Here is a 13,214-nt window from a genome sequence, read left to right on the forward strand (position 1 = left end):
TCCACACACCCACCACTCTCTGGGTGAAGACGTTTCTCCTCAACTCTGTTCTAAATGGCCTACCCCTTATTTTTAAACTGTGTCCTCTGGTTCTGGACTCACCCATCAGCGGAAACATGCTTCCTGCCTCGAGTGTCCAATCCTTTGAGATGTATAAGATTATTAATCAGATCCCCTCTCATCCTTCTAAACTCAAGTGTATACAAGCCCAGTCGCTCCAATCTTTCAACATGTGATAGTCCCGCCATTCTGGGAATTGACCTCGTGAACCTATGCTGCACTCTCTCAACAGCCAGAATGTCCTTCCTCAAATTTGGAGACCAAAACTGCACAAAATACTCCAGGTGTGATCTCACCAGGGCCCTGTACAACTGCAGAAGGACCTCTTTGCTTCTACACTCAAGTCCTCTTGTTATGAAAGCCAGCATGTCATTAGCTTTCTTCACTGCCTGCTGTACCTGCATGCTTACCTTCATTGACTGGTGTACAAGAACACCTAGATCTCGTTGTACTTCCCCTTTGCCTAACTTGACTCCATTTAGATAGTAATCTGCTTTCCTGTTCTTGCCACCAAAGTGGATAACCACACATTTTTCCACATTAAACTGCATCTGTCATGCATCTGTTTACTCACCTAGCCTGTCCAAGTCACCCTGTATTCTCATAACATCCTCCTCACATTTCACCCTGCCACCCAGCTTTGTGTCATCAGCAGATTTGCTAATATTACTTTTCATGCCTTCATCTATATCATTGATGTGTATTGTAAACAGCTGCGGTCCCAGCACCGAATCTTGTGGTACCCCACTGGTCATCGCCTGCCATTCCGAAAGGGAGCTGTTTATCACTGCTCTTTGCTTCCTGTCAGCCAGCCGATTTTCAATCCAAGTCAGTATTTTGCCCCCAATACCATGTAGCCTAATTTTGCTCACTAATCTCCTATGTGGGACTTTATCAATGGCTTTCTGAAAGTCCAGGTACACTACATCCACTGGCTCTCCCTTGTCCATCTCCATAGCTACATCCTCAAAAAATTCTAGAAGATTAGTCAAGCATGATTTTCTCTTCGTAAATCCATGCTGACTCTGACCTATCCTGTTACTGCTATCCAAATGAGTCGTAATTTCATCTTTTATAATTGACTCCAGCATCTTTCCCACCACTGACCTCATTGGTGTTTATCCTGCTGAGGGGGCATTGGAAAGCAGTGCAGCTGACTGTGGAGGGTTTAGCTCAATCCAGAGCATATTGATCAAAGTCCTGGAGTTCTTGTGTGTTGGTATAGCCAGCAGTTGGTTTCCTTCTCCAGTGGAGTAACTTCATGATCATGGCAATCACTGTTCTGACAAAGACTCACTGGACTTGAAATATTAGCTGTGCTTCTCTCTCCACAGACACTGCCAGACCTGCTGAGTTTCTCCAACAGTTGATTGTTGTTTCAGATTTCAGACTTCTCCCCTCCTCTGACCCCACCCTCCTCTTCCTCCTCTTTCTCAAAAGGGCAATGCTCCGAAAGCTAGTGCTTCCAATTAAACCTGTTGGACTATAACCTGGTGGTGTGATTTTTAACTTTGTCCACCCCAGTCCAACACCAGCATCTCCACATCAACAGTAACTTTCAGATATCCTGCAGATTTACAATCATTCCTATGTTGTAAGCAGCCAGAAATGTGATTGGTCTGTTGTGAAGTCTTTATCATGTCAATGTTTTTCTTTAAATCAATATGGATATGTGAGGGACTTCAAATGGTTTTCTATATGCGTAGTATTTGGATAATTGATATACTAGTTTGTGTAAGTCTCTAATGCACCAATTCCTAAACAGTGGAAGTAATTCTAAATGTGACAATAAATCACATGAGTAATGATCAGGTAACATTTTATGAGACTGCAGGTTGTTCGAGGAAGTGAAGGTTCGGGGGTGTAAACTTGCAGGTTACATTACTCAGAATGAATAAAGCAATTACAATGAGTTTCTCGCTCAATAGAGTGAGGGTGTTGCATTTGTAATATGGGAGCTTTGGGGTTTGAGGATCAACGAACTATGATTCACAGGTGGACTGGGCAGCATTGAGAATAAATTGGACAAGGTTTACTGTTCTCATCAGGAAAGTGTGCGAAGTTCCCCAAAGGTTTCTCGAATATATGAAAAGGATTCAGGAACAGAAGGAGGGAGAAAACTGTAGGAATAGAAGTCATGTGGAACAATAATGCTGTGAGCCCAGGTCAGTGCGATCCCAGTCATTTGTGTGGCCCAGGTGAGTCCTCATTGAGGTTACCTGAAACTTTAGATCATTAGACCACTTTGATCTGTCTTGCTCTGTTCATACTGATAGCTCTTTGGGCACTCCAAAATGTTTCTCGATCCTAAAATATTTGTTTTCATTTGTGAAAATGCAGTTGGTGTAATGTTGAAATGGATCAGTTGTTGTCCGTCTTCTGTGCACTGCGTTAGCAGTTTCTTGGCAACCTTCTACACCCAAAGTTACTGAAATATTGGTGCTTATTGCAAAAGAAATTGAGTGCAGGGAAATTCTGCTGCAAATTTACAAGATCTCAGTGAAACTGCAGCTGCAGTGTTGTGTGCAATTTTGATCTACTTGTGATACCGTTGTATAGAAGCAGTATAGAGAAGGTTTTGAGTTTTAGACTATCACAATAGCTAGCCATCCAGCAACTATTCTATTTTGTATCTATTCTAACCTCACTGCCCAGCATTTATTTCCATAGCCTTTCCATGGCATTTCAAGTGCTCACCTAAATAATTCTTTTAATGTTGTGATGTTTCCTGCCTTGATTGCCCTTTTGAGGCAGTTAGTTCCAGGTACCCACCACCCCCTGGGTGGAAAAGAAACAATCCTTAAATCCCCTCTAAACGTCCTGCTTCCTCCCTTAAATCTTTCCTCCCGGTAATTGACCACCTCTAACGAGAGAAGCTTCTTCCTAGCAACCCTATCAAAGCCCTTCAAAATTTGTGGACTTCAATCAGGAATCCCCCTTCAGCCTTCAGTCTATCGAGTTTACATTCATAATAGAATAGTTTCAGGCCAGGCAGCATCCTGATAAATCTCCCCTGCATACTCTCCTAAGCGTTATGATGCGGAGATGCCGGTGTTGGACTGGGGTGTACAAAGTTAAAAATCACACAACACCAGGTTTAATTGGAAGCACACTAGCTTTTGGATGAGCGGCGCTCTGAAAACTAGTGTGCTTCCAATTAAACCTGTTGGCCTATAACCTGGTGTTGTGATTTTTAACCCCTATATGTTACATCCTTCCTTTAGTGTGATAACCCAGAATTACATACCGTACTCCAGCTGTGGACTGGCTGTGTCCTATACAGCTCCATTGTAATCTCCCAGCTCTGGTATTCAATACCTTGACTAATGAACACCAGTATCCCACATTAAACCCCTAACCACCTATCCTGTTGCCTTCAATAACCTGTGTACATCCTCAGCAAGATCGCTTACTCAGCTGATACCTGGGATAATCAAAGAATCATGGGATCCTCACAGTGTGGAAGCAGACCATTCAACCCATCAAGTCCATATTGACCCTCTGACCAGCAGCCCACCCGGACCCAGCCTACCTACCCTATCCTTGTAACCCTGCATTTCCCCTGGCTAATCCACCCAGTCCACACATCACTGGACACTATGGGCAATTTAACATGACCAATCCACCTAACCTGTACATCTTTGGATTGTGTCAGGAAACTGGATCACCTGGAGGAAACCCATGTAGACACGGAGAACATAGAGCATAGAAGAATACAGCGCAGTACAGGCCCTTTGGCCCTCGATGTTGCGCCGATCCAAGCCCACCTAACCTACACTAGCCCACTATCCTCCATATGCCTATTCAATGCCCGCTTAAATGCCCATAATGAGGGAGAGTCCACCACTGCTACTGGCAGGGCATTCCATGAACTCACGACTCGCTGAGTAAAGAACCTACCCCTAACATCTGTCCTATACCTACCCCCCCTTAATTTAAAGCTATGCCCCCTTGTAATAGCTGTGAATGTGCAAACTCCACACAGACAGTCACCCGAGTGTGGAATTGAACGTGAGTCCCTGGCACTGTGAGGCTGCCCCACGGGCTTATCTTAAAAATAAAAATTGAACAGGTTGGGCTTGTATAATTTGAAAGTTAGAAGTTTTAGATTAGATTTCCTATAGTATCAAAACACTCCCTTCGGCCCAACAAGTCCACACTGACCCTCTGAACAGCAACCCACCCGAACCCATTCCCCTATATTTACCCCTGACTAATATACCTAACACTATGGGCAATTTAGCATGGCCAATTAACCTAACCTGCATATCTTTGGATTATGGGAGGAAACTCACACAGACACGGGGAGAATGTGCAAACTCCACACAGTCATCCGAGGTGGGAATCAAAACCAGGACCCTGGTACTGTGAGGCAACATTGCTAACCACTGAGCCAACGTGCCACCCCAGGTATTTCTTATTGAAGAATCTTCAAGGAACCTGACAGGGTGGATACTGAGAAGATAGTCCTTCTCCTTGGACAGTCTAGAACAATTGGGTGTGGCACAGTTTAAAACTGAGATGAGGATAAATCCTTTCTCTGATGGTATTTAGTGTTTGGAATTTTAGCCTCCACTGCTCACTGGGGGCAGGGTCATTGAATATATTCAAGGCAGAGTTGGACAGATTTTTGATCAACAAATGGGATTCAAGATTATGGAGGACGGAGAAGAAAGTGTTGAAGCCACAATCGGATCAACCATGATCTAAGATGGGCTGAATGACCCAATCTCCTTAATTCTTATGAAGCAGTGCTCAGGTAGTGAGGTAGGGTTTTCTATTTTTAATGCCTGTTCATTTTTTCTTTTGGGAATGAGAGTGTTCTGCCCTTGACTTTATGGAATTCTGGGGACTGCCTTTATTTTGAATAGTCATTTTGGCTGTGTTTGTTAACCCATCTTGGGGAATGAGAAAAACCATCACAATATGTTTCAGTCACCTGACAGAGAGAGACAGTGGAACATCATTCAACTCTGGCTGATTTGAACACAACACCTTGCCCTCAATCCTATCCCCACAACACACCTCTGACTGACTATTCACCATAGAGTCATAGAGATGTACAGACCCTTCAGTCCAACTCGTCCCTGTTGACCAGATATCCCACCCCAATCTAGTCCCACCTGCCAGCACCCAGCCCATATCATTCATGTACCCATCTAGATGCCTTCATTGAGTGGGTAATTTCACTGCAATCATATTCCAGAGCCTGTGTCTACACTTTAACAGCTGGGGGAGACTTTAAATCCAGTTTATAAATCTGGAGCACAGTGCTTGTCTCATTTGCAAATGACTTGTTTTGTTAAACTACAAACCCATCCCATCTAGAATCCCTGCAGTGTGGAAGCAAACCATTTGACCCATTGACCATTCGAAGAGCATCCCATCCAGTCCCTGTCACCCTGCACTTTCATCTGAAATAAAACAGTGAAACTGAAACTCTCAAAGAGAAATGAAACAAAATGGATGCAGAGATTTACAATCTGAAATTCTTGAAATTGCTATTGTCTGAAATGCTGTGTTGTGCTTAATCAAAAGATAAGGTGCTATTCTTCAAGCTTATCTCGAACCTTACTGGGATAAATCAGTGGGCCTAGGGCGGGGAGCTCTGTACGGGTCACAGAATTAAATTAATAGGTGACACAAAACTCAGGGACCCACCCCTGGAATGGAAGGAGATGTTCCACAAAGCCAACAAGCTGCCAGCTGCCTTGTTTCAGAGGGGACAGTGTTGTGAGGGTGGGAATACTGTATTCTAAATTGAAGAGGTGCTGCATATCTCTGTTTGTGTCTTTGGACAGTGACCAGAGAGAGACCATTTTTTAAAACAAAAACAGGCAGATGTTGCACCTCCGAGTAGTGCCAAGGAAAGGGTGAGAGTACTGAGAGAACTTGAGAAATGGACAAGGGATTTGTGGAGGAAAGTGTCCCCCTGGAATGCTGACAGGAGTTGGAGTCAGGAAGATGGTTCTTGGTATTGGAATCATGTTGGAGGTGGGGGGCATGTTGGAAGTAGTGGTATTAATTGAATACTGTGGTGGAAGGTGAGGGCTTGGAGAATCCTATCTTGGATTAGGAGCGAGGGGGAAAGGTGAGAGCAAATGTGCCGTGACATGGGGCAGATCTGATCAAGGGCCCTGTCAGTCATGATTGAGGCAGTCGTCCTGAGAAGAAAGGCAGACATCTCCGAAACACTGTTGTGAGAGGTTGCATCAACATGAGAGATGTGACTGAGCTGGAGAGATCTGGGAGAATACAACCAATTCTTGCGGTTAGTGCATGTTAGGGAGTGTAGTCATGGATTTATAGCGAATATTAGTAAATAATCTCAGAAGTGGAGACAGAGGTTGAGTAGAAGGGAAGAGTTGGCGATGGACCATGTGAAGTTGAGAAGTAAAGCCAATGAAATTTTCCAGTTCGGAGCAACAACAGGAAATGGCACAGATACAGCCGTCCATGTCCTGGAAGAGTGTGTGCCAGAGTAGGATTGGAACAAAGAAAATTTGAAGCAAGTAAAGTATGTAGATGCTGGAGATTTGAGACCTTGCTGGAGTAAGACACATTCTCTGGATAAAGCAGTTGTAAAAGCCTCATCTTTTTATCTTTGTTTTGATTTGAATTGTGTATGGAAATAGGTAAGGTCTACTGTAAACCAAGGAGTGTGGAAGTAGTTGCACAGCTTAGAAACAAGTCATTGTAGCTTATTGTGAGTTGTGTTTACACTGTTGTTTTGTTCAAGAAATGGGTTTAAGACCCAATGGCACTGTGGGTGGGTGTGCAGAGCAAGGTTCACCCAAGGCAACCCATTCAGCAGTCATTCCATTCGGACCAGTTGTGGAGACTAGGCATGAGAACAACACTCTTTTGTGTGTGTACGTGTGTGTGTGTACGTACGTGTGTGTGTACGTACGTGTGTGTGTACGTGTGTGTGTGTGTGTGTGTGTACGTGTACCCCTGGCCGGGTCGCCGTACATGTACCCATCCCGGCACGTCCCGGCATAGGTCGGTAATGCCGCGATGGTCTTGCCGGACCGTAGGCCTGTAGTCACCCACATTAGAGACACCTCTGATGGTGGTTCAACCAGTATCATAGAGTCATATAGGATGGAAACAATCCAAACAGTCCATGCTGAACATAAACCCAAACTAAACTAGTCCCACCTGGGCCATACCTCTCCACACCTTTCCTAGTTATGTATGGTACATTATAATAACTGTAATAATTTGAAATAAAAACTGTAATAAATCTTTAACTAAGCCTGCAATCCCAGGAGTAGCTGCAAGATCATTATTCCTCAGGGGAGGGGAGCGTTTGAGAAAGTGGGATCTCCGTTGGCATGGGAATTAAGCCCACTCTATTGGGATCACTCTGTATTGTAGGCCACCTATCTAGCCAACTGAGCTAACAAGGCAGTTAAATATTAGTCTGTTAATGTGGGGTTACATTTGACTACGTAACAGCAGCAAATTTCCTCTCCTCTTTGGATTCTTAATCACCATTTAATAGCTTTCCAGTCACTCTTACTGATATCTGTTTTATTAAATTTCAGATTTTTGTAAAACTGATTTCAAATTCTTAAAAAAAATTTGAATCCCTGTCCTCTGAGTGACCAGCCCCATGTATTCTCTATTCCCACCATATCCTTGTGTTTTTTAACAACATTTACTTGATCTCTGAGAGTGAGGAAATGTTTCTTAACACTTATGCTTGCCTCTGAGTTTTGGTTAAAAATAGAAATGTAAAAGGTTAAAGGGGGATCTAATTAAGATGTTGAAGATACTTAAAAGGAATTGATAAATAGGGAGAAACTATATTTCCATTTGTTGGTAGAGGTGACAAGAGGGAGTTCAGAACAAGGAGCATCATTACCTGAAAAGTATAACCCAGTCATTCAGGGCTGGCACTGGGTAGCACTCCTTCATATAAAGGGTTTGAAATTTAACATGTCCTGAATGCAAACACCTCAGACTGAAGTTCAGTTGAAACTATCAACATTGCAATGAATACGTTTTTGTGGGATGTGCGTGAGGAAAATGGAGTTATGATTCAGATCTGCTATGATGTAATTTAATTAGAGTCATAGGGTTGTATAGCATGTAAACAAACCCTTTGCTCCAGCTCGTCCATGCTGATCAGATATCTGAAATTAATCTAGTCCCATTTGCCAGCACTTGGCCCATAACCCTCTAAACCTTTCCTTTTCATCTACCCATCCAGATGCCTTTTAAATACTGTAATTGTACCAGCCTCCACCACTTTCTCTGGCAGCTCATTCCATAAACACACCACCCTCTGTGTGAAAAAGTTGCCCGTAGGTTCCTTTTAAATCTTTCCCCTGCCACCTTTAAATCTATGCCATCTACCTTTGGACTCCTATATCCTGGGGAAAAGACCTTGTTCCTCGTGATCTTTTGGAACAGATTTGAGCGGCTGAATGTCTGACTGTTTTTAATTCTTCAACATGCAATAGGAGCTTGTGTGAAAGACTCCCTTACCGTGCAGTGGGCTTTTTTATGCATCTATGGGCCGTGGGCATGGCTCACCAGGCCAGCAGTTATTGTCAGTCCCTAGTTGCCTTTGAAAAAAGTGGTGGTGAGCTGCCTTCTTGAACTGCTGCAGTCCACGCGCCCCTACCCCAGGACCAGGAAGCCTGAGTTCAGGTCCTGTCTGCTCCAGAGATATGTCATAGCATTTCCAAACAGGTTAATCAGTGAAAACACTGAACAGGAACTCGTGTCGATGTCAAGCAAGGAGGAGATTGGTGTAACTAGGGGATTGTGGCTGAGATAAAACCACCCAAGAGTCTCTGTGATAACCCTGACATGGATTGGCTCAATATTTTACTTGGAGAGGTTTCCTGAAGCTACTGTCAGATTTCTCTTCTTTTTGCTCCTTTGTCCCCCACCCCCATCCTCACTGACTCCAGGGACTGGTGTTACCAGAGACTGACATGAGGGAGGATTGAACAAATTTGATCCAGATGAAGTTTTCATTGATGTCTCAATCCTAACCTTCCATTGGCTATTCCCCAGCAAGTAAGAATCAGTGATTTTTAGCCTCGTGAAGCTGGGAGGCGGAGAAGGTGCAATAATTTAAAAAACTGAAGAGCTGGAAATGTGAAATGAAAACAGAAACAGCTGGAAAATCTCAGCGGGTCTGGTGGAGAGAAAGCAGCATTAACATTTTGTGACCAGTCACCCTCCTTCAGAGCCATGATACAATAATTGTTGGGGGCGGAGTTGTATAATCTCTCTTCTCAGTTGTCCTGTACAGGTAGGATTAGCAGGTTTCTCCATTTCAAAAGACGCTGTGACTTGAGCAGATTGGGTGGAATTAGAATTACATGGAGGATTGAGTAAAGTTCTCCAATCAAAGCAAAATACTGCAGATGCTGGAAATCAGAAATAAAAGGAGAAAGTGCTAAGGCAACTCAGCTGGGCGGATGGCATTTGAAGATTAGATTACTTACAATGTGGAAACAGGCCCTTCGGCCCAACAAGTCCACACCGACCCGCCGAAGCGTAACCCACCCAGACCCATTCTCCTACATTTACCCCTTCACCTAACACTACGGGCAATTTAGCTTGGCCAGTTCACCTAACCTGCACATTTTTGGACTGTGGGAGGAAACCCACGCAGACACGGGGAGAATGTGCAAATTCCACACAGACAGTCGCCTGAGGCGGGAATTGAACCCAGGTCTCTGGCGCTGTGAAGCAGCAGTGCCGCCCTAAAAGTTGTGATTCTAAACACTAACTCGGTTTCTTTCTCCACAGCTGCCAGACCTACTGAGTTCCTCCAGCAATTTTCTTCCCTTATGAAGGAAAGCTGTTTTGGGCTGAAGGACCAGTGACTTTTTTTTTACAACACTCTAACAGATTCCACAGTCTCTTTATTTCTGATGCCAGTCTACAAATGACCAGATTTATTGGATCAGGTTATTGTGGGATTTGGACTGCTGATCCTCTTGAGATTTTCTGGCCATACCAAGACCCTCACACTGTGTATTGTCAATGATCCAGCCCACAGGAGGCATTAATAGAGTAGATGGCAGCCTCTGAGCAAAAGAGTCATTACTGAACTTGTCAATGCTGTGTGCGGAAAGTTCAAGCTGTGGAGACCACCAGACACCCTCATACACACAGGAATCATACACAAAGCCTGGCTGTCTGTTCACCTGTTTGAAATTTGTGAAATACATAGTATGTTCAGACTGAAATGGACCTAGTGACATTGCTGGTCCATCCCAGTGTTTGTGCTCCACATCAGCTTTGTCTCACCTGCTCTACATTCCATTCTCTTTCATGTTTACTACACGTCATCTTAAAGGCAGCACTGCTATTGTATTGAACAATCTGTGAGTTCCACCTTCTTATCATGTTCTGGTCAAAGGAGTTTCTATTGGATTCCTCATAGCATTTAAGAAGATAAAGTAGCCATAGTCTTCCTAGACCATTAGAGAGAGAGAGAAATGAGTGGTGTTGGTTTAACCTGAGGCTCAACGTACCTCCGGTGAGGCGATAGATTGAGAAAGAGAGTCTTTCATAGTAACCTCAGCTGATATGGGAGCTGAGTGCATGGTGTTGGTATCCTTTTCTTCTGCAAATCAGCCGTCCAGCCGACTGAACTTTACTGACTTTACATTTCTGGTTGCAGCTTTCATTTACCGCACAACAAAAACCTCTTCGTCCTCTGCCCTCTCAAACCATTTTGGAATTCTCAAGATGGTAATAGGGAAGCCCTTAGCCTTCTCTCTTTTCTGGAGAATAGAGTCGCATCTTGTTCGGACTTCCATGTTATAGCTGCTTGCATCTGGTAGCAAACTTGTAAATTGTTTATTGCATTTTGTCTGGTGTCTCTCTATCCCTTTTTTTAAAATAATATGGAGACAAGAACTCCATGTGATCTGTCGAATTATTTTGCAATGTACAAGTTTACAGTAACTTTGCTTTTCAATTATATCCCTTTAGTTTGTTTGCTTTTACACGGGTTTTATTTTACAGCTGTGTTGCTACTTTGTGGTTTGCCTATCTATGTTGGGAAGTCTGTTTGCTTGTCTACAGTACTTAGACTTGTTTTCCCAGCAGTATGTGACCTCCTTATGCTTGCTCACCAAAATGCACCATCTTGCTTTGATCTGTGTTGAAATCTGTTTTGTTAATTGCAGGGCCATTCTGCCCATCCGATTTTGGGGGCTAGTAAGCTTTGGTTTGCGGACATGTTGACTGCGCCACTGATCGCTGGCGCAGCAATTGTCTCTGAACCTCTGGGATAATGAGGAGAATAACTGCTGTGGGACTGTGACCCAACGTGAGCCCATTATATACCTTCCACCACCAGCCTGATGGAGATTTAGTAACTACGTGGCACCAGGATCTTCCTGTTATGGTGGTAGCATAAGTGCACTCCTTCAACTCAAGGGCATTGTTGCACCCAGATTTCTTTTTATCATCTTCAACTCTTGACACCAGAAAGCATTTTGACTGTGTCCTTCTTGAATACCTTTTTTCAGGTACGGGAGAGTGTGACGTCAAGGGAAGAGACGGATGAGTCTGTTAGCCTCAAACCTTCGAGTCCAACCATTCCAATGGATCCAGGTTTAAAATCGAACTCTTCATGTTATGATCCTGTGGGCTAATGGGTGGCATGTTGGGGCCTGAAACCCATTTTGCTTTACCCTTCTTGAGGGAAGCTGTTGACTTTATTCTTTGGGCTCTTGCTTTGGCTTTGATAAAGGAGTTGAGGCTGAACTGATGTCGAAAGGTTGCTCATTGGGAATTGGATCAGAAGAGAAAGGAGTGGGGAATGGGGAACGCATTACTGCTGGGATGTGGAGGGAAGGCAGGACATGCCCAAATAACCGGGTGTTTCGATTTGTGGCAAAAATGGCCTTTTTTAAAAAAACTTATTCTTTCATGAGATGAGGATCACACAGGCAAGGCTAACCTATGTTGCCCATTCCTGATTGCCCTTGAACTGAAAAGCTTGCTGGGTCATTCCAGAGCCAAGCATATTACTGTTGATCTGGAGTCAGTTACAGGCCAGATTGAGTTAAAATGGCAGATTTCCTTCCCGAAAGGGCAGGTGTGAACCAGACATTTTTTGATTGCGTCAGTCGACAGACCATTACCATTTAAACTAAATTTTAACTCCAAATTTAGTATTTTCATTTATGCCAGTTTGCATGATGAGATTTGAACCTATGTCTCTGGTGTGTTAGATGGGGCCTGTGGGTTTCTAATTTAGTGAGATTACCACCACGTCACCCCTATTCTGCTCCATGGACCCCTGCTGATAGCGTGATACCCTACAGTGTGGAAACAGGCCATTTGGCCCAACAAGTCTGCACCAAAGACTAACCCACTCAGACCCATTTCCCTCTGACTAATGCACCTAATACTGTGGGTAATTTAGCATGGCCAATTCACATAACTTGCACATCTTTTGGATTGTGGGAGGAAACCTGAAGGAAACGCACGCAGAAACAGGGAAAATGTGCAAAGTCCACACAGACAGTTGCCCAAGACGGGAATTGAAGGCAGCAGTGCGAACCACTGAGCCCACCATGCCATCCTTTCCATGCCATCCTTATTTCCCCTCATCAACATATCCACAATTTTCTTCTTGTGGTTAACCAGCTTTTCTGAGATGTGGCTAATTTCCCTCAGTTACTTCACTTGATGAGCTCCATATTCTTTACACTATTTCTATTTAAAGATATTTCTGTTTGGCTATTCTAAGAATGATCTAACCAAGGTTCAGACAAATTTAGCGTAACTTGTCTGCTTTAAATTTCTTCCTTCCAGAAATAAGCCCCAGTACTTGTTTGTTTTAATGACCTTTTCTGCATTGCTATAGTTAATGATTTGTGAAGATGTAATTATAGCTGATTAGACAATCAGCGTAAAAATAAATTTGCATTTTGAATGGTATCAGAGAGACTGGAACCCAGATGTGTTTTTATTGGTCGGAGGGGAGAAACATTTCAGAGAAGTAAATGGGTAGAGGGTAATATCATTCCTTTAGCAAACAGTAGGAGAGTGTGACTATTGTTGCAATTAGACATCCACTAACGATATCCCAGGAATGTGTGACGTTGATGCTCAGCATTCCACTTGGAAGATTTCGGTTCAGCCCTAAATCTGACACCCTA

At 43.6% G+C, this 13,214-nt stretch overlaps 1 protein-coding gene across 6 annotated transcripts in view; it reads left to right on the forward strand.

The window, feature by feature from the left end:
* LOC122540598 (transmembrane protease serine 4-like) overlaps positions 1-13,214 on the forward strand; it is a 58,235-nt gene that overhangs the window by 21,754 nt on the left and 23,267 nt on the right. For 4 of the 6 annotated variants that reach the window (XM_043676515.1, XM_043676516.1, XM_043676514.1 and 1 more), the window contains exon 2: positions 11,574-11,658. The exons of the other annotated variants lie outside the window; for them this stretch is intronic. In XM_043676515.1, the coding sequence (XP_043532450.1) occupies positions 11,574-11,658 (85 nt within the window). The remainder of the gene's footprint in view (positions 1-11,573; positions 11,659-13,214) is intronic. 6 annotated transcript variants of the gene reach the window in all.

This window comes from Chiloscyllium plagiosum, chromosome 35, assembly GCF_004010195.1.
Source record: "Chiloscyllium plagiosum isolate BGI_BamShark_2017 chromosome 35, ASM401019v2, whole genome shotgun sequence".
Lineage (NCBI taxonomy): Eukaryota > Metazoa > Chordata > Chondrichthyes > Orectolobiformes > Hemiscylliidae > Chiloscyllium > Chiloscyllium plagiosum.